The sequence below is a fragment of the Crocodylus siamensis genome, chromosome 3 (assembly GCF_052110815.1).
Source record: "Crocodylus siamensis isolate JL-2025a chromosome 3, ASM5211081v1, whole genome shotgun sequence".
Lineage (NCBI taxonomy): Eukaryota > Metazoa > Chordata > Crocodylia > Crocodylidae > Crocodylus > Crocodylus siamensis.
The window spans coordinates 2,966,953-2,989,021 of NC_143397.1; the positions used below are offsets into that span (position 1 = coordinate 2,966,953).

The following is a 22,069-nucleotide window of genomic DNA, read 5'->3' on the forward strand; positions in this document are numbered from 1 at the left end:
CTCTCCAGGCACATCCAGGTACTTAGTTGCCCCAATGGGTAGGGGGACTAGTCAGGCTGCCCCAGCTGCAAGCCACATCTGCCCAGGGCCCAGCCAGCGGTGGGTAGCAGCTCCCTGCAAGGTCATACAAAGCCTCCCACCTGCTCACCCCCAGTCCCTTCTCACAGCAGCTGCTGTCCCTGCCCTTAGCCCTAGCCCCCTCCTCACCCCCACATCTCACCTACAGCTAAGGACCCCAGAGCCCCCCAGGCCCAGCACGAGCCCAAGGGGAAGGGTGCTCTTAAGGTCAGGCAAGGGCCCAGGCAGCAGATACAGACACGGCTCCGGTGCTGGGTCGCACAGGAGGCGCGCAGGCACTAACGCAGCGGGGGGAACCGCATGCAGCACCTCGCTGCTGCCAGCACCTAGAGCCCAAGAGGACTTAAAAAGCAAATGGGGCCATTTAGATGCAGAGGCAGGAACGAGCTGCGGCTCCCAGCAGGCGCGTGATGGCTTTAAAGGCAGCGAGAGCAGCAGCTCAGCAGTTCAGGGCGAGGTATGGCCTGGGCCAGATGTGCTGGGAGCAGCGTGCCAGGAGGCTCCAGCCTTGTCCTCAGTACCAAGCAGCTCTCCCACAGCACTAGGCCCCAACTGAGCCCTCCCGGGGGCAGGAAAGGCTGGGGTGCAGCCCTGCCCTCTGCCCGGGATCAGGCTACCCTAGCACCCACACTGCCCTGCTCACACCCTGTGCCCCAGTGCAACCCTCCCCAGGCAGCTGTGCCAGGGCTCAACCTCCTGCAACGTGCTCAGGGATCTCCCAGGAGCTAGGGTAGTCGGCCTGGAGCGCCATCTCCCCCTCCTCCCAGCCCCCTAGGCAGCCGGCAATTAGGACCAAGCAGAGGAGACAAGTAGGGGCAGACAACTCGGGGAGCGGGAAGTTGCTGGTTCCTCCCCATCTGCCGTGTGCCAGGCAGGGCAAGGCGCATCCATGGGAGTTGCCTAGTGGCACCACAGCAGCAGTGTGGGCAGGGACCACGTTACTGGGGCACGGGGAAGGCTCACGGCTTCTTGCTAAAAGAGGAGCAAAGGAGTTTAATGCAGAGAGAAAACCCTACAAAAAGAGTGTAAACACTGGACAGGCTTTGGACTATGCCAGGCAGCTTTGGTGGAAGATCCATGCAGACAACCCCCTCCCCCAGGCTTCCCCATGGCCTTGCTCCTGTGCCAGGGAGCGTGCTGCCCTGCACACGTGGCTGTCCCTACAGCGTGGCCGTGACGTAGGCTGTGCCCCCCCGGAGTCCAGGGCTGGAAAGCAGCAGCATCCTGCCCATCCCAGCACATCAGCCCCCATCAGAGTCAAGGTGCCCCCAGTCCAGCCAGGGATCCACGATGGCCAGTCTGTCCCAGCTAAGCCAGAGCCTGCAGCTGGCATGCAGCACAATCTGGCTCAGCCTAAGACGCATCCAGACCCTGGACCCCAAAAGGCACTTGGCTCCCCTCACAAGCCTTCTCCCCCAGCCTGGGCGGTGGGCACCCCTGCTCTGCGCCAGGCTGAAGGGCTGTGCAACCCCCGGGGAGGCCTGTTCCCTCACAGCATCAGCCTTACCTTCAAAAACAGGATGAGATGCTGACTTAAGACCCAACCTTTCCCTACTACAGTCCTTCCCAGGAAAAAAATAAAATAAAAAAGGAATAAATTCATGAACCCAGCATCTGCCAGCCCCAGCTGATAAGAAAGGGGAGCCACTCCCATGCTGAGCTTTGCCAACCCTTTGGCCCAAAACTGGAGCAGTGGAGGGTACTAAGGGGTAGGGAAAAAGCTCAGAGCTCAGGGCCTGGTAGCTGAATTGCTCACCCTGGGCCAGTTTCTCCAGCACAGGAGCTGGTCTTGCCAGCACAGGGGACTGAAGGTGCAAGGGGGGTTGCCCCCCTCACCTGCCGGGGCAGCAGCTGCTGGGATACCCAGCTGCCCAAGCTAGGGGCAGAGGCCTGAGCCCCCGCTGCCTGGCAGAGGAGCAGGGAGCCCAGCTCAGCACCACCCTCAGCCTGGGCAAAGCTGTTCCTGCCCCAAGTCCAGGCCCAGGGGTTGGGGGCAGTACTAGGACACTGGTCGCACTCATGGGGGTCACAGAGAAGTCAGTGCCCAAGCGCAGGCACCCAGGGGCCATCCCGAGCTCCTCATAAACCCCACCACCACAAATCCCAATCCTCTTCTCTGCCTCCTCCACACTCTCCAGGGCATCCTCAGCCTCTGCTGCAGCCAGCAAGCACCTATAACCAGCAGCCCCCAGGTCAGGATGGCAAGGGAACATGCATGCAAGCGACCCCGGACCCCTCAGGGGTACCCCACGGAGCAGGCAGCTGCGACACTCGCACCAGCCACAGGACAGGAGACTGCTTTGGTGTGCATGGTTTATTGGAGGGCAGGGGGAAGGGGACAGAGGCACAGAGCCCTCCATCCCCAGCCCCGCCAGGCAGCTCTTCCCAAAGGTAGGTGAGGTAGAGGGGGAACCGACTGGCAGGAGCCTGAGGGAGAGGTGGGGAGGCTGCAAGCACAGGCACGAGGAGGTTAAAGTAGCAGCAGCAGCAGCAAATATGTTCGGCAGCAGGGCCGGGGAGCCCCAAGCCTCCAGCCACATCAACCAGGGACAGCCCTCAGGCTTGGACCACTCACAAGTGACACGTGTTGGTAGGGCTGAGCCCATCCTCCCCTCATGCTGCGATGTAGTTCCCTTCGATGCAAATGCAAGGCACCTCCGCCCCGAGGCCAGTGGCCCCCATCACTGGGCCGCCTGGGCCCTCGTCCGGTAGTGCTCTTCGGGCAGGCTCCGGAGGCGCTGGGCAGCCTGCGAGGATGAGGACAGTGGGGGTGAAGTGCTGCACCCCAGAATGAAAGCCAAGCTGCACCTGCAGTGTAGGGGTGCCCTGGCCTCGTGCCACCACCATCCCCCCCAATCCCCATGCAGTGAGTGCCCTCTCCCTGCAACCCCTCCCAAAAACACCCAGCCAGGCCCAGACCTCTCCCAGAGGCCCCCCAACCCCAGCCAAGCCCCCCCCACTCACCTGCTCAGGCGTCAGGTCACGCTGGGCCTGAGCCAGCATCTCGTAGCCCACCATGAACTTGCGGACAGAGGCCGAGCGGAGGAGGGGGGGGTAGTAGTGGGCATGGAGCAGCCAGTGCCCACAGTCCTCCCCCAGGTAAGGGCCTGTGGGGGCACCTGCCGAGGACACATACCATGAGCCAGGCTACCAGAGCCCCCCTTCCTTGCCAGCCACAGGAGCAGGCTAGAAAGCCCAAAGCTGGGAGGCACAAGGCCAGACCCACAGCCCCACATCCCTTCTTCCAGCAGGGCTTGAGCCCGCTTATTGGGGGCACCTGGGCTCAAGCCCCTCCACAGCACCACCGTGCCCTGGAGGATGCTGAAATAGGGAGAGCAGGGTCTCAAACCCACGGTGCCTGAAGCGGGGGTTGGATACTGGTCTGGGCACAAGCAAATACATCCCCACAAATGGCTTCAGCTGCTGCAGAAGCAGCCAGCCGGGAGTGGGGGCTCACTGAGCAGGGTCCAGCCCCCTGGAGACCCCACATCCCACCCGCTCCTCCAGGTAGAGGCTGGATTTGGACCAGAAGCCACCACATCTGAACCAGAAGTGCCCCCATCGCCCTAGCCCTTACCGTGCCACCCCATGGAGTAGGGGAAGGAGATCTCGAAGAGGTTGTCATACTTGGTGAGGAGTCTCTTCATGATGGACGCCAGGCCTGCACACAAGGACACAGGGGTCAGCTCAGAGACCCCACCCCACAGGAAAGGAGGGAAAGGGCACCCCAGCATCTATGAGGGGCTCTCCAGGAACACTGCCAGACCCCTTTGTGGGTACAGGACAGCACTCAGCATGGCCCCGCTGCCAGGAGCTGCCTGCACCCCCCTCATCCAGGGGTGTTCACTCCAAAGCCAAATGATAGCAACGATGATTAGCAGTCCGGTGCCCATCACTTACGACTTGGCTGCAGGTCCAACAAGCGAGTGATGGGATAAAGAAAGGAACACCCCCAGAAGTCTCTGGGAGGGGGCACCCTCCTTGCCTCTATGGGCAGGGAAACTGAGGCAGGAAGGCCAAAAATGTTGCTTCCTTATGGCGTCCCTTCTTGCTTGGACGCCAAGAGCCCTGGCCTTCCTGCAAGGCTGGGAGAGCGCTCCTGTGCCCTGGCCAGCAGCCTGGAGCCAAGCCCCAGGCTCCAGCTACTCTCAGGAGCCGCAGTCCCCAGGGCGGAAGGGGACAGGGACTCACTCTCTCGCTCATCGGCGCTGAGGTCCTGGAGCCGGGTGACATGGCGCCGGGGCAGGAGCAGGGTCTGGAAGGGCCACACAGCCCAGTAGGGCACCACCACCAGCCAGTCGGTGTTCTCCACCACCAGCCGCTCCTGTGGGGACAGACCACCATGGGGCAGGGGCTCCAGGAGCCCTTCAAGCAGCAGGCACCAGGGCCAGAAACCCAGGACCCACGGACAAGGCCTCACCCAGCCCTAACACCCCCCCTCCACAGCCCAGTCCCCCTGCCCTCAACCCCCGCCACCCCAGCCAAAGCCAGGGCTCCCCCCACTTCCTCCAGGGCCAAGACCCTGCAGCCCAGCCCAAGCCAGACCCACGCCGCACCCCTCAGCCCTACCTTCCTCTGCGCCTCCAGCCGGCCGTACTCCAGCAGCATGGGCTGGCCGTGTGCCCGCAGGTGCTCCCGCTGCGTCCGGTCTTCCAGCCGTGCCTCGTTGGGCAGGAAGTTGCTGGCCCAGACCTGGCAGGGACAGACGGGCGGATGCTGGAGGGGAGGGGAGCTCGCAGGGCTGGGAGGTGCCCTTCAGGCCACGGGGCTCCGGCTGCCAGCAGGGCCTAGCCCCCCAGCAGCATGCGGGGGTCAGGATCGCCCCACGGGGCGCTGAGGTCCAGCCTAGCACCCAGGACCCAGGCCCGGCAGCGCCCAGGATTGATCCGTGGGGTCGTGCTGACCCCTGGTGGAAGACGTGTGCACTGCAGCTGCCCCGACCCAGCTCCCTGCCCCGGGGTCTGTCACGAAACGCATCACCGCGCTACGTCCGTGGCTTCGCTTGCATCGCCCTGATGTTCAGGGCCACTGGCCTATTTGTGCAGGGCAGCGAGAGGGGTTCCAGGACACGCACCTCATCCTGGCTAGGATCGCTAGGCTGGTACACGCCAGCACGGCCGAGGAGGCCCACGCGGACCCAGGCAGAGCGCAAAGCTGGGGCAGGCGCTAGGCCAGGCCACCACAGGACAGGCAGAGAGGCGGGTGGCAGCATGGACAGTCCCTCTATTGAGGCAAGGAGCCCAGGCGCACGCTGTCAGAGTAGCCGCTTCCCAGCAACTGTCCCATCGCCTTGCTCCGAGCAGGTTGAAGGTAAATGCACTGGTGGGGGGGGCTTATGGTCGGATCAGGGCCCCAACATTAGGCTGAGAAGGGAGAGCAGGGTAGGGGCTGGCAGGGTAAGTAGCAGAGGGTGCACTGGGCAGGCCTTGGCAGGAGGCACAGAAAGGTCAGGGGACATCCCGGGGCCCTGCCTCCTGCGGCACCCTCCCCTTACCTGGCAGTGAGGGTGCGGGTTGGAGCAGCCCATCATGGCCCCCTTGTTCTCAAAGACCTGCGGGGACAGGAAAAAAGAGGTGGCCCTCAGCATCTGGTTCGTCTGCCCCACCACACCTGCCAGCAGCTGCTGCTGGCACACCCAGGGGCAGCCAAAGGGTGCCTGGACCCCTGGGTCCCACTGGGCAGCCAGAGCCAAGTCTGGACTTCGACCGGGCTTTGAACTAAAAGCTGCTGGGGGGTGGACAACCAAAGCAAGCCCACTAGGCAACAACTACAAAACCAACAGGTTAGGGCACTCATGGGAACCCACTCCTACCCCCACCCTGGACGGCAGCCTCCTGGGTGTGCAAGGAAGCCTACGGCGCCCAGTGGGACGCGTATGTGTCTGTACACCAGTGCCAGGAATGAGGAACAAGCAGCAGGAGGAACTGGTCCTCCTGCTAAACAAGAATGGCTACAACTTCATAGGGATAATGGAGACTTGTTGGGACTCCACCTACAACTGGGCCACAGGTATAGATGGCTATACCCTGTACAGGAGAGACTGTGCAGAAAAAGAGGTGGGTGCAGGTGTAACTCTGTCAAGTCAGCTTGCAGGGACATGTAGCTGTTCATTGGCACCCAGGGAGGACAACTGGAGAGCCTCTGGGTTAAAATACATGGGGAATGTGGCACAGGGGACACAATGTTAGGAGGTCTCTCCTACTGAGGATCAAGAGCTGGACCAGGAATTCGCAAGGGAACTGGCTGAGGCTGCAAACTCTCAGTGCATGGTTATCAGGGGAGACTTCGACTACCCGGTCATCTCATGGGAAGAGCACTCTGCCAAATCTGAGCAGTCACAAAGCCTCCCTGCGTGCGTGGATGATCTCTACCCAATTCAAGAGGTCTATGCACCAACAAGAGGTAAAGTGCTGCTGGACCTGTTACTGGCCAAAGGAGATGATCTAGTCAGCAACTTAAGGGGGGGGGGGGAAAAAAAACGAAGGAAAGCTAGGAGACAGCAACCATGAGCCGGTCACTTGCAAAGCTGGAAAGTCATTCAGCAATGCAAAGTACTCGACTTTCATAGTTTCTAGGGTTGGAAGGGACCTGAGCAAATCATCTAGTCCGACCCCCTGCCATGGCAGGAAAGAGTACTGGGGTCAAATGACCCCAGCAAGGTGTTCATCTAACCTCCTCTTAAAGCCCCCCAGGGTAGGAGCCTGTACCACTTCTCTTGGAAGTTGGTCCCAGATCCTAGCCACCCTGACCGTGAAGTCGCGCCTCCCGATATCTAACCTAAACCTACCCTCTGCCAGCTTGTGACCATTATTCCTGGTCACTCCTGGCGGTGCTCGGGGGACCAGGGACTCCCCCAGTGCCTGCTGGTCCCCCCTGACTAGTTTATAACAGGCCACGAGATCCCCCTTGGCCTTCTCTTGTGGAGGCTGAACAGGTTCAGGTCCCATCGCCTCTCCTCGTAGGGCCTGCCCTGCTGCCCCGACCATGCGAGTGGCCTCCTCTGGACCCTCTCCATGCTGTCCACATCCCTCCTGCAGTGCGGTGCCCAGAACTGGATGCAATACTCCAGCTGCGGCCTGACCGGTGCCGCATAGAGGGGGAGGGTCACCTCCCTGGCCCTGCTCGAGATGCATCTGTGGATGCACGACAAGGTGCGGTTGGCCTTCCTGACTGCCTCCCCACACTGCCGGCCCATGTTCATCTTGGAGATAATGATGACTCCCAGATCCCTTTCCGCCTCCGTGCTGACAAGCGGGGAGTTCCCCAGCCTGTAGGTATGGTGCCGGTTGTTCCTCCCCAGGTGCAGCACCTTGCACTTGTCTGTGTTGAAACCCATCCTATTCTCGTCCGCCCACCCTTGTAACCTGTCTAGGTCTGATTGGAGCCTGTTGCATCCTTCCAATGTGCCCACATCCCCCCACATCTTAGTGTCATCAGCAAATTTGAACAGGTGCTTTTTACCCCCTCGTCCAAATCACTGATGAAGATGTTGACTAGTGCAGGCCTGAGGACCGAGCCCTGGGGGACCCCACTGCCCACGTCCTTCCAGGTTGAGAAGGACCCATCCACCACCGCTCTCTGGGTGCGGCCCTCCAGCCAGTTGGCAACCCATCTGACTGTAGGGGTGTTGACACCACAGCCCCCCAGTTTCTTAATGAGAATGGGGTGAGAGACAGTGTCAAAAGCCTTCCGGAAGTCCAGGAAGACGATGTCCACTGCTCCCCCTGCGTCTAATGATCTGATTGTAAAAGGCCACCAGGTTGGTCTGACAGGACCTGCCACTAATGAACTCGTGTTGGTTGCCTTTAGGAAAGCTGGCCTTGATAAAGCTCAGGAAGCTCATTGTAGAGGCCCTAAAGGGACCATGACTTGACAGGGAGAGAAGTCCAAGAGTGGCTGCTCCTTACAAAGGAGACATCCTAAAAGCACAAAGGATGGTCATCCCATCTTGGAGGAAAATGGTAGCAAAAGGGCACAGCAACCCCTTTGTTTCAGCAAGGAACTTATAGACTTCCTACATCTAAAAACAGAGACTTGTAAAGGATGGAAAACAGGAATCACCACTAAGGAGGAGTACTCTACACTGGTCCGGACTTGTAGGGAGCAAACCAGGAAAGCCAAGGCTGCAACTGAACTCCAAACTGGCTACATGTATCAAGGAAAATAAAGAGTCCCTTTTTCAGGTATGGGGGGAGTCAGAAGAAAAAGCAAGGCTAACATTGGACCCCTGCTGTACCAAGTGGGACAACCGCCACAGGAAAAAAAAAAGCCAACCCACTTAATAGGTTTTTTGCACTGTTTTTTTCCCCATCAGCACAAAATGGACTGCTCTGCCTAGCATGATGCAGGATGGCCAGGGTGAGGGTGAGTTTATTCCCAGCATCAGTGTAGACCTTGTAAAGGAACACCTTGAGAGGCTGGACACCAAGTCAGTGGGTCCCGACAGATTGCACCCCAGAGTACTTAAGCAACTGGCAGGAGTCATAGCCCAGCCGCTGGCAAGGATCTTGGGGAGCTCTTGGCACTCAGGCAAAGAACCTGAAGGGCTGGAAGAGAGCCAGTGGTGGTGCCAAATCTTCAAGAAAGGGAGGAAAGTAGATCCGGGGAAATACAGGCCAAATCAGCTTGATCTCAACCCTGGAGAAGATTTCAGAAAAATATCGTAAGAGAGACTATTCTTGACAAGCTGGCTGATGGCAACATCCTGAGGGATAGCCAGCATGGGTTTGCTGTGAGGTCTTGCTTGCCCAATCTCATCTCCTTCTATGACCACGTGACCCATCACCTGGACAAGGAAGAAGAGATTTAAGTTCAGATGTATGACATCAAAAAAGCAGCCTTTGATCTGGTGTCTCATGATCTCCTGGGCTACATCACTCTGATGTCTGGGGAACGCACTCCGAGGCTGGACCCAGAGAGTGGTGGTCAATGGAAGTGAAATCATTACGGCGCCCCGTGACCAGTGGGGTCCCCCAAGGCTCTGTCCTCGGACCAGTTCTTTATTAAAGACCCTGAAGAGATGTTGAACACCGGTGTCAGAAGCGCACTGGCCAAGTTTGCCAACACCAAGCTTCAGGGTACAGCGTCCAACCCAAGGATAGGCTGCTGATCCAGGCTGACCTGGACAGGCTTAAAAAGTGGGCAGATAAAAGCCTGATAACATTCAAATACAAAAAAGTGCAAGTACACCAGGGATGTGCATCAGGATCCGGGGGAATGCCTATTCACCAGAGCACCCCAAGGGATGACAAGGTCCAGTGGTCACAAACTCCAAGAACATTTCAGGCTAGACACAAGGGAAAACTTCTTTACAGTCCAAGCCCTCAAGGCCTAGAATAGACTGCCTCCAAAAAGGTGGTACAAGCACCTACTTTGGACTCGTATCTTACTGGGATCCTTTGACCCTAGCCAACTTCCTGCCCCTGAGGCAGGGCGCTGCACTTGATCTTCCAGCCTTAATGACTAAGTCACACACCCCGATTCGTGCCTGAGTTTCCCCCTATCTCTAGATCAAGCAGGAAGACAAGTGGCCCTTAGAGCTGGGTATTAGGCAGCCCCAGCTTAGGATTTATTTCAGACTCGTCCTGCAGCTCTGGATCTGACAAGGTTGCTGCCTCCCAAGAGACTTGAAATGCCTGTGGCTGGTTGAGAGAGTGCCACAGCGAGCAATCCAAGGTCCTGGGGACACCAGGCCACTCAGACAGCCCGAAGAAGAGACATCCGACTCCCAGGAGGCCCATGGCCCTGCTTCAAGAAGGTGAAAAGATGCCAAGCTGGAGCCCAGCCCAGAAAGGGAGTCTCAGAGCAGGGGTGGGGAAGGCAGGCAGCTCACACCCTGCAAGCCTTGGCCTTCCTGCAGCATCCACGCCTCTCCTGGTGCTGCACACACAAAAAACGAGACAGCCTCTCCCTTACCTGGCCTCGAGACAGTTTCCCCTCTTCCAGAACAGGGGCAGAGCCCCTGAGGCATGGAGGCAGCCAGCAGGGGTGGGACATAGCAGGCCCAACCCCCCAGTGACACCAGACATCTCCCACCTCTGCCTCCCAGGGGACAAGGGCACAAGACAGCTGCTAGTCAACCCCCCGAGAGAGAGTCACTGGATAGGGGGTACCCCTTCTGCCCCCCATGCTCCCAGCCCACCCCAAGGCCATGACTGCAGCAGGGCACCAGGGATGGAGGGAAGCATGGTACTGACCTGTACCCAGGGGTAGGTGGTACCCAGCTCCACCGCAAGCTCTGCCCACTTGTCAATCACTGCCCGGATCTCGGGCAGTGCCATGAGTGGCAGCGTCATGTCGGACCAGGGGTGGAAGCACATCACCTTGCTGGGGGATGGGGGGAGTGTGGTGAGAGCAGACCCAGTGCTCAGGAGCCCTGGGGACACGGACACCCTCCCAGGCCCAGGCTGCATGGGCCGGGTACTGTAGCCAGTGCTCGCCTCCAGCTCCATGCCAGCCAGCAGAGACTAGCAGAGCAGCAAGGCTTTAGTGGGGTAGGGTCCCCACCCCCTCCCACACCTCAGGGTGGCCATGGGGGCTGTGAGGCAAGTCCCTGGGTCTCCAGGGTGCCCCCTCCTTTAGCCAGCTCGATACTCCAGCCTCATGGTACTGCAGGTTTGTGGCCAGACAGGGTCCCACCCAGCATGTGGGGGGTCAGAGCTGAGACATCCCTCCCCAGTGAGCATTTAAGGCATGGGCACTGCCTAGGGGGTGGGGGATGCCAGCAAGTGACCTACAGCAAAGCAGAGACCTAAAGCAGGGTGCTCCCTCCAAGGCCTCACTGCCTCTGTGCTCCCTCCAAGGCCCCCACACGATTAGTGGCAAGTGTTTAAAAACTTACCAAACTCCTTGGGCAGAGGCCGATCGGAACAAGGGGTGGTCACCAACATCTGGGAGACAGCATATTCAGAAAGCAAAGCTGGAGCTTAGCGTGGCATAAGCTATCCAGCCTTAGTGCCCCTCACCCCTGACCCTCAGCCCCAGCCTCCCACCCAGAGTCCTGCTGATGCCCCTCACCCCCAAGCCCAGCCAGCCCAGGCCGGGCCCCTCCAGTGCAGACGCAGCCTGTTGGGCTGGACCGAGCACTGCCCCACGAGAGCCCAGCCCCTCAGCCAGCATCCGCTCAGGGCGAGGGAAGGGGGTGGACAGGCCCCATCCCTTGGAGTCTCAGGGCACTGTGGCATTGCCTCACCAGGCTCCGGGGCATCCGGCTCCAGCGCAGGGAAGTCGTTGTCGAAGACAAAGGTGCTCTCGTACTCTGGATTCACCTGCAGCAGGAAAAAAAAAAAAAAAAAAAAAAAAACAAACAAACAGGCAGGATCAGGGCCCACTCCCCACTTACCCAATGATGCCTCTCCCCTGCCCAGCCCTGGCACCAGCTCACAGCAGTGGCAAAATGCAGGGGCAGGGATGGTTGGAGCTGGTGTCCCAGAGCACACTGTAGCAAGGAGCCCTGCTTTAAAAGAGATGTTAGCAAGAGGCTGCCAGATGGATATACACAAAGGACGCAACCAAATCCTCTAGAAGATGAGGGCCTTGCGGGGGAATGCATGCTCAGGGGCAACCAACATGGGTTCATCAGTGGCAGGTCTTGTCAGACCAACCTGGTGGCCTTTTATGATCAGGTCACCAAATCATTAGACGCAGGGGTTGCTGTGGATGTAGTCTTTCTGGACTTCCGGAAGGCTTTCGACACCGTCTCTCACCCTGTCCTCATCAAAAAGCTGGGAGACTGTGGTGTCGATGCACACACGGTCAAATGGGTCGCCAACTGGTTGGAGGGCCGCACCCAGAGAGTGGTGGTGGATGGGTTCTTCTCGACCTGGAAGGACGTGGGCAGTGGGGTTCAGCAGGGCTCGGTCCTCGGGCCCGCACTGTTCAACATCTTCATCAGTGACTTGGATGAGGGGGTAGAAAGCACCCTGTTCAAGTTTGCTGATGACACTAAGATGTGGGGGGATGTGGGTGCACTAGAAGGGTGCAATAGGCTACAAGCTGACCTTGACAGGTTGCAACGGTGGGCGGATGAGAATAGGATGGGGTTTAACACTGATAAGTGCAAGGTGTTGCACATGGGGAGGAAGAACCGGCACCACACTTACAGGTTGGGGAACTCCCCTCTTGCCAGCACGGAGACGGAAAAGGATCTTGGAGTTGTCATTGACTCCACGATGAACATGGGCCGGCAGTGTGGGGAGGCAGTCAAGAAGGCCAACCGTACCCTGTCATGCATCCACAGATGCATCTCGAGCAGGTCCAGGGAGGTGACCCTCCCCCTCTATGCGGCACTGGTCAGGCCGCAGCTGGAGGACTGCGTCCAGTTCTGGGCGCCACACTTCAAGAGGGACGTGGACGATATGGAAAGAGTCCAGAGGAAGGCCACTCGTATGATCAGGGGTCAACAGGGCAGGCCTTATGAGGAGAGGCTACGGGACCTGAACCTGTTTAGCCTCCACAAGAGAAGGTTAAGGGGGGACCTTGTGGCCTGCTACAAACTGGTCAGGGGGGGATCAGCAGGTATTGGGGGAGTCCCTGTTCCCCCGTGCGCTGCCAGGAGTGACCAGGAATAACGGTCACAAGCTGGCGGAGGGTAGGGTTAAATTAGATATTAGGAGGCGCTACTTCACAGTCAGGGCGGCTAGGGCCTGGAACCGGCTTCCAGGGGAAGTGGTGCAGGCTCCTAGCCTGGGGATTTTTAAAAGGAAGTTAGATGAGCACCTTGCCGGGGTCATCTGACCCCAGTGCTCTTTCCTGCCAAGGCAGGGGGTCGGACTAGATGATCTTCCTAGGTCCCTTCCGACTCTAGCTACTATGAAACTATGAATACAAGGCCATTACGAATACAAGTGTAGCAGCCACATCTCCAGCGTCTCAAAACCAATGCCTGGGGGTTCCTGGTCACACCCCTGTCAGACTCTTTACTGAGAGGGAGTTGTATCACCAGCTTTCTTGCATTCCTGAAGGATTTCAGGAATTTACAGTCATTCTTTTCTTGGTTCTTCTCTCCCTTTTGCTCCTTCAGTCCTTAAAGTCTGGGCTTGTGCTCACAGTGGGGGTGCAGAGGAAAAGAGAGAAGAAGTATGCTTCAGCATTTTCAAAAAGAGATCAGAAAAAGAAAACCCACTGAACTTCATGTGCCCCTGCCCCTATTTTCATAGCAGAGCTGCTGTTGCTGCAGTGGTCCAGGGAATACACCAAAGCATGACTGTGTTTGGGAAGACCTTTCATCAGGTAAACTACACAGATAGAAGAGATCTCCAGACAAAAAGAAATCTTGTTCTCCCAGTTTCTACAAGCAGGCATGGGACTGACGGGCAGACACCACCCAGGGAGGGCAATGCAAGCTCAAGCAGAAAAGTAAGTAAGTGTCAGGCAATAAGACGCAACTCTGCCTTGGCAGGTTAGAAACAACCCATAGCCCCAAAAAGAGTACTTTGATCACATGCAAAGAAATAGAAATAACCCCCCGAGTGGGCAGTTCAGCAAACCAGCAATTTGGGCAGTAAGATGAACAATGAGATGACAGGGTGGGGCTCATACATAGAAGTGGCCGCAAGTCTGGTTTTGGTGGTGGATGGGTCATTTTCGACCTGGAGGGATGTGGGCAGTGGGGTCCCGCAGGGCTCAGTCCTCGGGCCGCACTGCTCAACATCTTCATCAGTGACTTGGACGAGGGGGTAAAAAGCACTTGTTCAAATTTGCTGATGACACTGAGATGTGGGGGGATGTGGGCACGCTAGAAGGGAGGAATAGGCTGCAATCGGACCTAGACAGGTTACAGGGGTGGGCAGATGAGAACAGGATGGGATTCAACACTGACAAGTGCAAGGTGCTGCACCTGGGGAGGAAGACCCAGCACCATACCTACAAGTTGGGGAACTCCCCTCTTGACAGGGCAGAGGCAGAAAAGGATCTTGGAGTCATCACTGATGCCAAGATGAACATGGGCCGGCAGTGTGGGGACGCGGTCAGGAAGGCCAACCGCACCTTGTCCTGCATCCGCAGATGCATCTCGAGCAGGTCCAGGGAGGTGATCCTCCCCCTCTGTGCGGCACTGGTCAGGCCGCAGCTGGAGGACTGTGTCCAGTTCCAGGCACCGCACTGCAGGAGGGATGTGGACAGCATGGAGAGGGTCCAGAGGAGGCCACTCGCATGGTCAGGGGGCAGCAGGGCAGGGCCTATGAGGAGAGGCGACGGGACCTGAACCTGTTCAGCCTCCACAAGAGGAGGCTGAGGGGATCTTGTGGCCTGTTACAAACTAGTCAGGGGGGGGACCAGCAGGCACTGGGGGAGTCCCTGTTCCCCCGGGCATGACCAGGAATACCGGTCACAAGCTGGCAGAGGGGAGATTTAGGCTAGACATCAGGAGGCCCGACTTCACAGTCAGGGCAGCTAGGATCTGGGACCAACTTCCAAGCAAAGTGGTGCTGGCTCCTACCCTGGGGGTGTTTAAGAAGAGGCTAGACAAACACCTTGCCAGGGTCATTTGACCCCAGTACTCTTCCCTGCCGCGGGGGGGGGGGGGGGGGCGGTCGTCGGACTTGATGATCTGCTCAGGTCCCTTCCGACCCTACTAACTATAAGACTTCATAGTTTCATAGCAACAGCTTGCTCTGTAACCCACAGCTTGAGCAGCGATGCTTGGAGCACAGCAGAGTTTGGGGCACAAACAACTGTAAATCCATCTCATGGCCTCTCTACCCCCCAGCTGCTGCTGAAGGAAGTTCAGGGGTGTTTAAAGAACATGCGTCGGCACCACTACAGAGGGGAAGAAAGGGTGCAAGTCTCCATGTGCTTAGGAGGTATCCCCAGCTGAAGGAGAAAGAGAAGCCCCCTACTTAACTAGGGCATGTGGGCAGCTCAAGCATGTGCATCTTCATGGGTTGCATGGGGGCACATGCTGCTTTCTTCATGTGGAAACACCACAACAGCCTCTGTGGGGGGGAAAAACCATCTCGCAAAGCTTTAGCAATAGTCCAAGCAGCAACAGCTGTAACAGGTCCCATGCTGCCAGTGACATCAAATAGGCCCGTCTACACATGCCAAGACACCGTACCCCACCGCAGGGGTGCAAAGGAATCACAGTGCCATTCTGGGAACAGGCGAGGGCAGGTTAGGCATTCCAACTGCACATCCAAACCCCAACCCAGCTTCCAGCAAGGCCTGGGTTAACAAAGCACAAGGGTCAAAGAGCCAATTCCCTTAGGCTGTGGCATGCCAAGTGTTGATATGCTAATGCAGGAGCCAGGGGCCAGACAAGAGCAAGGAGACTGCAGCCCCAGCCTCTGGCTCCAGGGAGTCTGCAGAGGCCCCCCACCCCAGGAAGGGGCTACTTGCCATCACAAAAGGGAGCGGTTCTGCAATACAATGCTGTTCTGCAACACAATGGCCTGCAGGCAAGTTCCTGGAAGAGGGTCTGAGCAGAAATTGAGGTGATGAAGCAGACAAAAAAAGCAGGGGGAAGAGGGGTCTTTGCAGTCAGCAAGATCTGCTCAGACCAGCCGGACCAGGGCAGGGTTCCAGCAGCCAGGTGCCACGTCATGCTCATCATCACAGAACCAGATCTCACAGAAGGGACCTCAAGAGATCACCTGGCCGAACTAGGGGTCAAACCTGTGACCTTGGTGTTATTCGCATCCCACTAGCCAGCTGACCTTGGCACTCGTTCCCTCATGGGGGTGCCCACACATAGCTGGGGCTGTTCCGGGAGAGCAGGACACTGCCTAAGGGTGACCGCAGCATGGCTATGGGTCACTGGATTTGACAGAGGAGGAGTTTAAACCATTACTGGCACACAGCAGAGGGAATCCCAGTGCTGGCCACAGGCTCCGATAGGGCCCCAACATGGCTTAGATCCCCAGTCCCACCAGAGCCCCCATAGAGGCAGCTCAGTCTGTTCAGTCCTGCCACTACCTGGGGACCGTGCCAAAGAGGGGACAGATGGGTGGCTGTCCCAGGGGCAGAGAGGCTGGGTTGGACGAGCACGTGCTCCGCAACGCAGGAATATCAACACTGCTCCCCCGTGCCCAGGACACGCGTCCAGGCGTCTCTGCCCCCAGCGCTCCCCAAGCCCCTGCACCAGTCTCCTACCTTCCCATTAGCTCGCGTTGCCCCAGGGCACAGCGGGTTGGACGGGTCGTGGCGGGGCACATCCTCCTGCACCGGCTTCTCCACCTGCCCCTGCCAAGGGCGCTTCATCCTGTGGGCAGACACCAGGACCCAGTCGTCCCGCAGCGGGTTGTAGCGGATGTGCTGGTGCTCTGGCAGGGGGAGCAGTGCCATGAGTGGGGGAGGGGAGCTGCTTGAACACATCACCCCAGGGTGCTGCTAGAGCTGCTGGACACAGCAGAACCACAGAGACAACCCCCCCCCCGCCACACCCCCAAACCTGCCCAACTGCAGTGGGAACCTGTGGTGAGCTGGGGGTGAAATCTCAGCACAGGCCAAGCAACAGGACTCCTGGGTGGTCCCCCTGGCTCTGCCACCAATTTGCCACAAAACCTGGGGCAAATCACTTAGGCCAAGGCTCAAAATATCAGCCAGAGACATGCAGAGAGGGCGTCTCCAGCAGGGCCCACTGGAGTTCACCTCCCTCCTGCCCCCCTCCTCAAGAGGTGCATAGGGCCGTCTCCCAGGCAAGCTCCGAGCCTCTCCACCTGGCAGCCTGCTCCAGGGCTGCAGCAGCATGACGCTACGCCTGGCACTGCCAGCACAAGTCAGGCCGCTGGGTCACCCCACGCTGCTCTGGAGGCACGCCCGTGCTGCAGAGGCGCACAGGCCATCAGCCAGAGCGCACGCTGCCCCGTCCCCAGAGCAGGTAGTGGAGCTGGGGGCAGGTTCCTGGTGGCAGACAAGGGTCTAGGCCGGAAGGGCAGAGTGAAATCGCTCCCACGCCGCTGGGGTGGAGGCCCAGCTCCCCTGAGAAGGGGAACAAGCCAGAGCAGCAGAGGAGCAATGCGGGGAGCCGTGCGACACAGCAGAGCAGGGCAGGGCAGGGCCGGGCCGGGCACAGCAGGCAGCCGCGCAGGGCTGCTGCTGGGGGCCAGGGCTGGGTAAAGGATGGGGGGGGGGGGAGGCAGAGGTCCCGTCCAGGTCAGCCCCATCACCCCCCGCAGTCCGCACCAGCCCGAGCAGCGGGAACCCCGGGGGCCCTGAGCGCGGCGGCAGCCCCCCGTACCTGCCGCCCGCGCCATGCTGCTGCTGCTGCTGCTGCTTCCGCTTCCGCTCCCGCTCCTGCTTCCGGCGCCCAACGTTCCATCCGCTCCGCCCCGCGCCCGCCTCTTAAAGGGGCCGCCGCGCCCTGCGCGCCAGCTGCTGCGGCCGGGCCGGGCCGGGGCGAGGCGAGGCGGGGCGGGGCGGGGCGGGGCGGGGCTGAGCCCGGCGGGGCGGGGCGGGGCCGCCCCGGGCCTGGCCGGGCCGGGCCGGGCCGGGGCGGCGCGCGCGGGGAGCGGAGCGGAGCGGGCAGCCATGTGGGCGCCGGGGCCGCGGGCGCTCCGGGCCGGGCTGGCGGTGGGCGCGCTGGCGCTGGTGCTGCAGGGGCTGCGGGCCTGGCTCGGCTCCAAGCGCTACGAGTTCCAGCCCGACGAGATCGCGCAGCTCGCCCGGCACCACGCGGGTGCGGCCCGGGCACCGGGGCAGGCGGCGCGGGCCGGTCGGGGGCTGGGGGCTGGGGCCGGGCGCTGGCTGGGAGGGCCGGCAGCTGCGCGGGGGGTCAGCCCCGGGCGCGGCGCCCTCTGCGACGGCCCGGGAGGCCGGCGGGCGGCCGGGGCGGCAGGGGGTCCAGGGCGGCTGCGGAGGCAGCAGGCCCGGCGTCGGAACGCGGCTCAGCGGCTCGGGCTGGCGGGCGGGGAAGGGCTGGAGGTGAAGCGGGCCTCCCGCGGACGCTGGGCCCGGGCCGAGCCCTGCCTGTGCCGTAGGCCTGGACCACGAGCTGGCCTTCTCCAAGATCATCGTGGAGCTGCGGCGGAGGCACCCGGGCCACATCCTGCCGGACGAGGACCTGCAGTGGGTGTTCGTGAACGCGGGCGGCTGGATGGGCTCCATGTGCCTGCTGCACGCCTCGCTCACCGAGTACGTGCTGCTCTTCGGCACCGCCGTCGACACCGGGGGTCACTCGGGTAAGCGGTTGCTTCCCCCCCCCCCCCCCATGGCCGCTCTCCCCTCCCCGGGGCCCTGCACAGCCTGCCTGGCAGGGGGAAGCCCAGGCTGCTTCTCGTTGGACTGTGGCCCCAGCCACTGGAGAGAGGGGGGTGCTCAGGACCCAGCACAGCCCTCTCCACTCGCCCGCAGCTGATCGCTAGAGCCCCCTCGTTCCCAGCGCCCGCAGGGCCCTGTGATCAGTTATCTGAGCCCCATAGCACCCGGGCACGCTCTGATCCTCTGTCCAGCTGGGCTGGCCTCAGTGGGGGCAGACGGCGGGACAAGGAGCAATGGGCTCAGGCTGCAGGAAGGGAAGTTGAGGTTAAATATTAGGAAACGCTTTCTCACCAGGAGGGTAGTAAAACACTAGAACAGGTTACCCAGAGAGGTGGTGGGATCTCCATCCTTGGAGGTGTTCAAGAGCCGGGTAGACAGCCTTGGCTGGGACGATGCAGTTGGGGCTGGTCCTGCTTGGAGCGGGGGGTTGGAGTGGATGTGACCCCCCTGAGCTCCCTTCAGCCCTCATTTTCTACACTGTAAGCCAGGCTGCAGGGCACTGCTTTGCTGCACGGGCCCAGCTCTCTCTTTCGGACAGGTCTGCTTGGCGAGGCAGTTCACTAGGAAGGGAGAAGGGGGGCGAGCCACAGAGCCTGGCAGTGGCCATGCCAGCGAAAGGGGACCTGCTCAGCCGGGTCTGCCCTGGGGCTCTGCACGCTGCCTTGCTCCCCATCTCCTCCACGGTCACCGTGCCTGAGCACCAGCTGGTCCCACCAGTAGCTGGGGCGGCTGCTTATGGAGACAAGTGGGCAGTTGGGCTAGGGAAATACGTAGCTAGACCCCGAGGCGTTGGCCCCACTGGGCAATGACCGCGGTGACCGGCTGGCAGCTGCCCTGGTGCGTAGCGTGCCCAGGCCTGGGGGGCATGGGAGGTGGTGTTAGGGCACACGGGGAACCCCGCGGGCTCTCAGGCTGGTCTCCCCAGAGCAGGGAGGCTGATCTGAGATGGGAACCGGCCGCTGGTGGCACCATGCAGGCAGGGAGACTGGTGCTAGAGGACGTTGCTGGCACCCGAGCCTGGCTCGCTCTGCTCTGCACAGCCAGGGCTCCTGGGTTCCAGCTGGCAGGACACGTTACGCCAGCCTCACCTGCCAAGGACTTGGGGGCAGAGAAGCGTGTTTGGGGGAGGATCGTTTTGGACGGCCTTGCCCTGCCAGAGGCTGATTCAGCACCAGGAAGCCCGCCCGGCCAGTCCCAATCCAGCAGGGCTTGGCACCGGCCCAGGACTGCAATCAACCTGTTGATCCAGCATCTCTGCTCCCCCCCGCCCGGCTGAGCCTCCCATCTCCTCTCCAGCACCTTGATCCCGCGCCCGGATGTACCCCTGGGGCAGAGGGAGCCTGGGGCCGTGCCCCAGGGCGCTGGCATGACCCAAGTCTCTCTTGCAGGTCGCTACTGGGCTGATATATCAGACACGATCATCTCAGGGACCTTCCGGCAGTGGAAGGAGGGGACAACCAAAAGCGAGATCTATTACCCAGGTGAGTGCGGGGGCCCCTCACGCCTGTGCTCTGAGGCTGGGTCACCTCGGGGCTTTGGGGCACTGGGGTAAGCAGGGAGGGGGTACTGGGTCTATGGAGAGCTCTTCCCAGCTGCCCTGCGAGGCAAGTAAATGCAGTGTATGCGGAGGTATATAACTGCAGAGCATGCTGACAGGGGAGGGGTGCTTGAGGAAAGCTGAAGTCCTGATGGGCGTAGGGGCAACCGCAGGAGGGTTTATATGCCTAGCATCAGGGCTCCAGCCAGCCTGATACTGGAAGGGAGGGCGAGGAACAGGACTGTGTAGCAGACAACAGGTTTGTGCTGTCTGGGACCAGGCACAGTCCAGGTCAACCCCTGCCCTAGCTGCCCCCGGCTGGGCTGGCCTCTCCTGTGGGGTGCTGAGCTGCCCCTGCTTCCAAGCCCCCGCGCAGCTGCACCAAGGCAATCCAGGGGCAGTGCTGGCAGGTGGGGGACTCTCCTTGCCCTTCCCCCCCCCACTGAAATGATGGCCGGTGCATCTGCCTGCAGGAGACACCATCGTGCACGGGATGGGCGAGGCAACAGCGGTGCAGTGGAGCGCTGGGACATGGATGGTGGAGTACGGCCGGGGCTTCATCCCCTCCACGCTGACCTTCGCCCTGGCCGACACCATCTTCAGCACTCAGGACTTCCTCACCTTCTTCTACACCCTCCGTGTCTATACCAAGGGGCTGCTCCTCGAAGCCAGCGCCTACTTCGTCGACGCTGCCCACTGAGGTCCGGGTGCTGGGGGCCAGGCCCTGCCCCTGCCGCCTCTGGATGACACCAGGGCATCCCTGCCCCATCCCCTATGCGCCCCTTTCCAGCGGGGGCTAGCCAGACTCTGCTGGAGAAGGAGATCAGCCTTTGGGAACACCCAGCTGCTCCTCCCTGGGGGCGACTGTTGTGCAGACCGGTTGCCCTGCGGGGGTCTCCAGGGGTCCTGCACACTCTTGGGTGGGGGGACTTGGGCCCAGCCAGAGGTGCTTGCAAGAAGGAAGCACAGCCAGGAGATGGGCGTGCCAGCTGGGGGGGGGCACAGGTTGTAACAGCCCTGTGCTGGACACTTCCATCTGCATAGGAGCAGGGTCTAATACAAAGGCCCCCCTGCACCAGCTCCAGGGTTGGCCTCCTGCCCTCTGTGTCGATGACCTGGGCCGCACACTGCGGATCTCCTGGAGCACCACTGCTGCCATCAGCTCTGCCTCTCCTGTCGGTGCAGCCAGTGCCCCTGGGAGCCCTGTGGTGCCAGCCGGGCGTGCACGTGTGCATATGCATCTCAGCTGTCCATGAGCGTGCGCTGTAATGCCTTCTCCTGCCAGCTCAGGGGAGCGGGGAGAGGCGGCAGAGGCCCCCTCCCCTTGCCAGGGCACAACCATCATCCATTGCCTTCACCAAGAGCCTTACTCTGGGTCTGCGCGCATGTCCAGGCTGGGGAAGGGCAGTGCTCGCCCAGGGGCCGTCACCTGGGCAGAGCAGACCCAGCCCGTCTCCGTTGCCCTCCTGCGCCTCCTGTCCCCTACAGCCCGCAGGCCTTGCCCCACAGCTGTAGCATCTCAAACCCCCACAACCTGGGCACCCCCTGACTGACTTATCCTGACCCCCACGTGGGACAGGGCTGAGCGGGGAGGCAGCAGTGAAGTCCCACGGCCACCCACCCAGCGGTGGCAGGCTGCATCCTGCTTCTCCGTGAAGCAAAGACCTCGGAAACTGGGTCCAGCATCCACCTTCGCTGGTAACATCCAGGACGCCGTCCCCCTGGGGTGGAGGGAGGAGGATTGTGGGGGTGTCTGAGGGTGCTCTTGGGGTCACCTGCTGGCCCAAGTGTTCCCATCCCCATGTTACCTGCTGCCCAGGGCCAGTGTGAACAGTAGCCCCCGTGGCTTGGCCCTCTCCCATTCCTCACAGAGGGCGCAGCCCTGCTCCATTTCCCCCTCCCATGTGCTCCGGCCAGGGCTGCAGCTGCTCATCCGCCCAGTCCCAGTGCACCAGTGGGGTTGGGCGCTACGCACCCCCTGCACCCATCTTCCCTCTGGCTGGGATCCAGATGGCCCTGCCCGCCACGTACCCAGCAGCACCAGCCTCTTCTGTTCCCAACCCAGCGTCAGCCCAGCAGCCACCAAATCCCATTGCTTGTGTCAGACTGGGCCTGTCCCAGCCTTTGAGGGGGGCAGGGTTAAGTTTGTCACCAATAAACATACTCCTGCGACCAGTCTATGCGCAGAGTCTGTGCCCCATGCAAGGCCTTGGGGGACCAGGGTGGGTGCAAGCATTGTGCAGCCCCTCGGAGGCCAGC

At 60.7% G+C, this 22,069-nt stretch overlaps 2 protein-coding genes across 3 annotated transcripts; one reads left to right on the top strand and one right to left on the bottom strand.

The window, feature by feature from the left end:
- Window positions 1-1,129: 1,129 nt before the first annotated feature.
- GALT (galactose-1-phosphate uridylyltransferase) lies at window positions 1,130-17,546 on the bottom strand. 2 transcript variants are annotated; one of them, XM_090037555.1, is made up of 11 exons: window positions 17,255-17,367; window positions 16,168-16,337; window positions 11,270-11,345; window positions 10,919-10,967; window positions 10,275-10,404; window positions 5,573-5,629; window positions 4,648-4,770; window positions 4,270-4,402; window positions 3,656-3,739; window positions 3,043-3,197; window positions 1,130-2,825 (listed from the first exon to the last, which is right to left on the bottom strand). In XM_090037555.1, the coding sequence occupies exons 1-11, from the start codon at window positions 17,268-17,270 to the stop codon at window positions 2,760-2,762; spliced, it is 1,059 nt and encodes a 352-aa protein (XP_089893681.1). In that variant the 5' UTR covers window positions 17,271-17,367; the 3' UTR covers window positions 1,130-2,759. The 2 variants fall into 2 exon arrangements, with proteins under 2 accessions (XP_089893681.1, XP_089893682.1); XM_090037556.1 differs by lacking the exons at window positions 1,130-2,825; window positions 3,043-3,197; window positions 3,656-3,739; ... (1 more) ...; window positions 4,648-4,770; window positions 5,573-5,629 and adding an exon at window positions 5,642-8,863 and having other exon boundaries at window positions 17,255-17,546.
- Window positions 17,545-21,988, top strand: SIGMAR1 (sigma receptor chaperone 1). The gene is made up of 4 exons (XM_090037557.1): window positions 17,545-17,692; window positions 17,994-18,194; window positions 19,662-19,754; window positions 20,284-21,988. Exons 1-4 carry the CDS (start codon window positions 17,545-17,547, stop codon window positions 20,508-20,510), a joined length of 669 nt encoding a protein of 222 aa, XP_089893683.1. The 3' UTR covers window positions 20,511-21,988.
- Window positions 21,989-22,069: the final 81 nt, after the last annotated feature.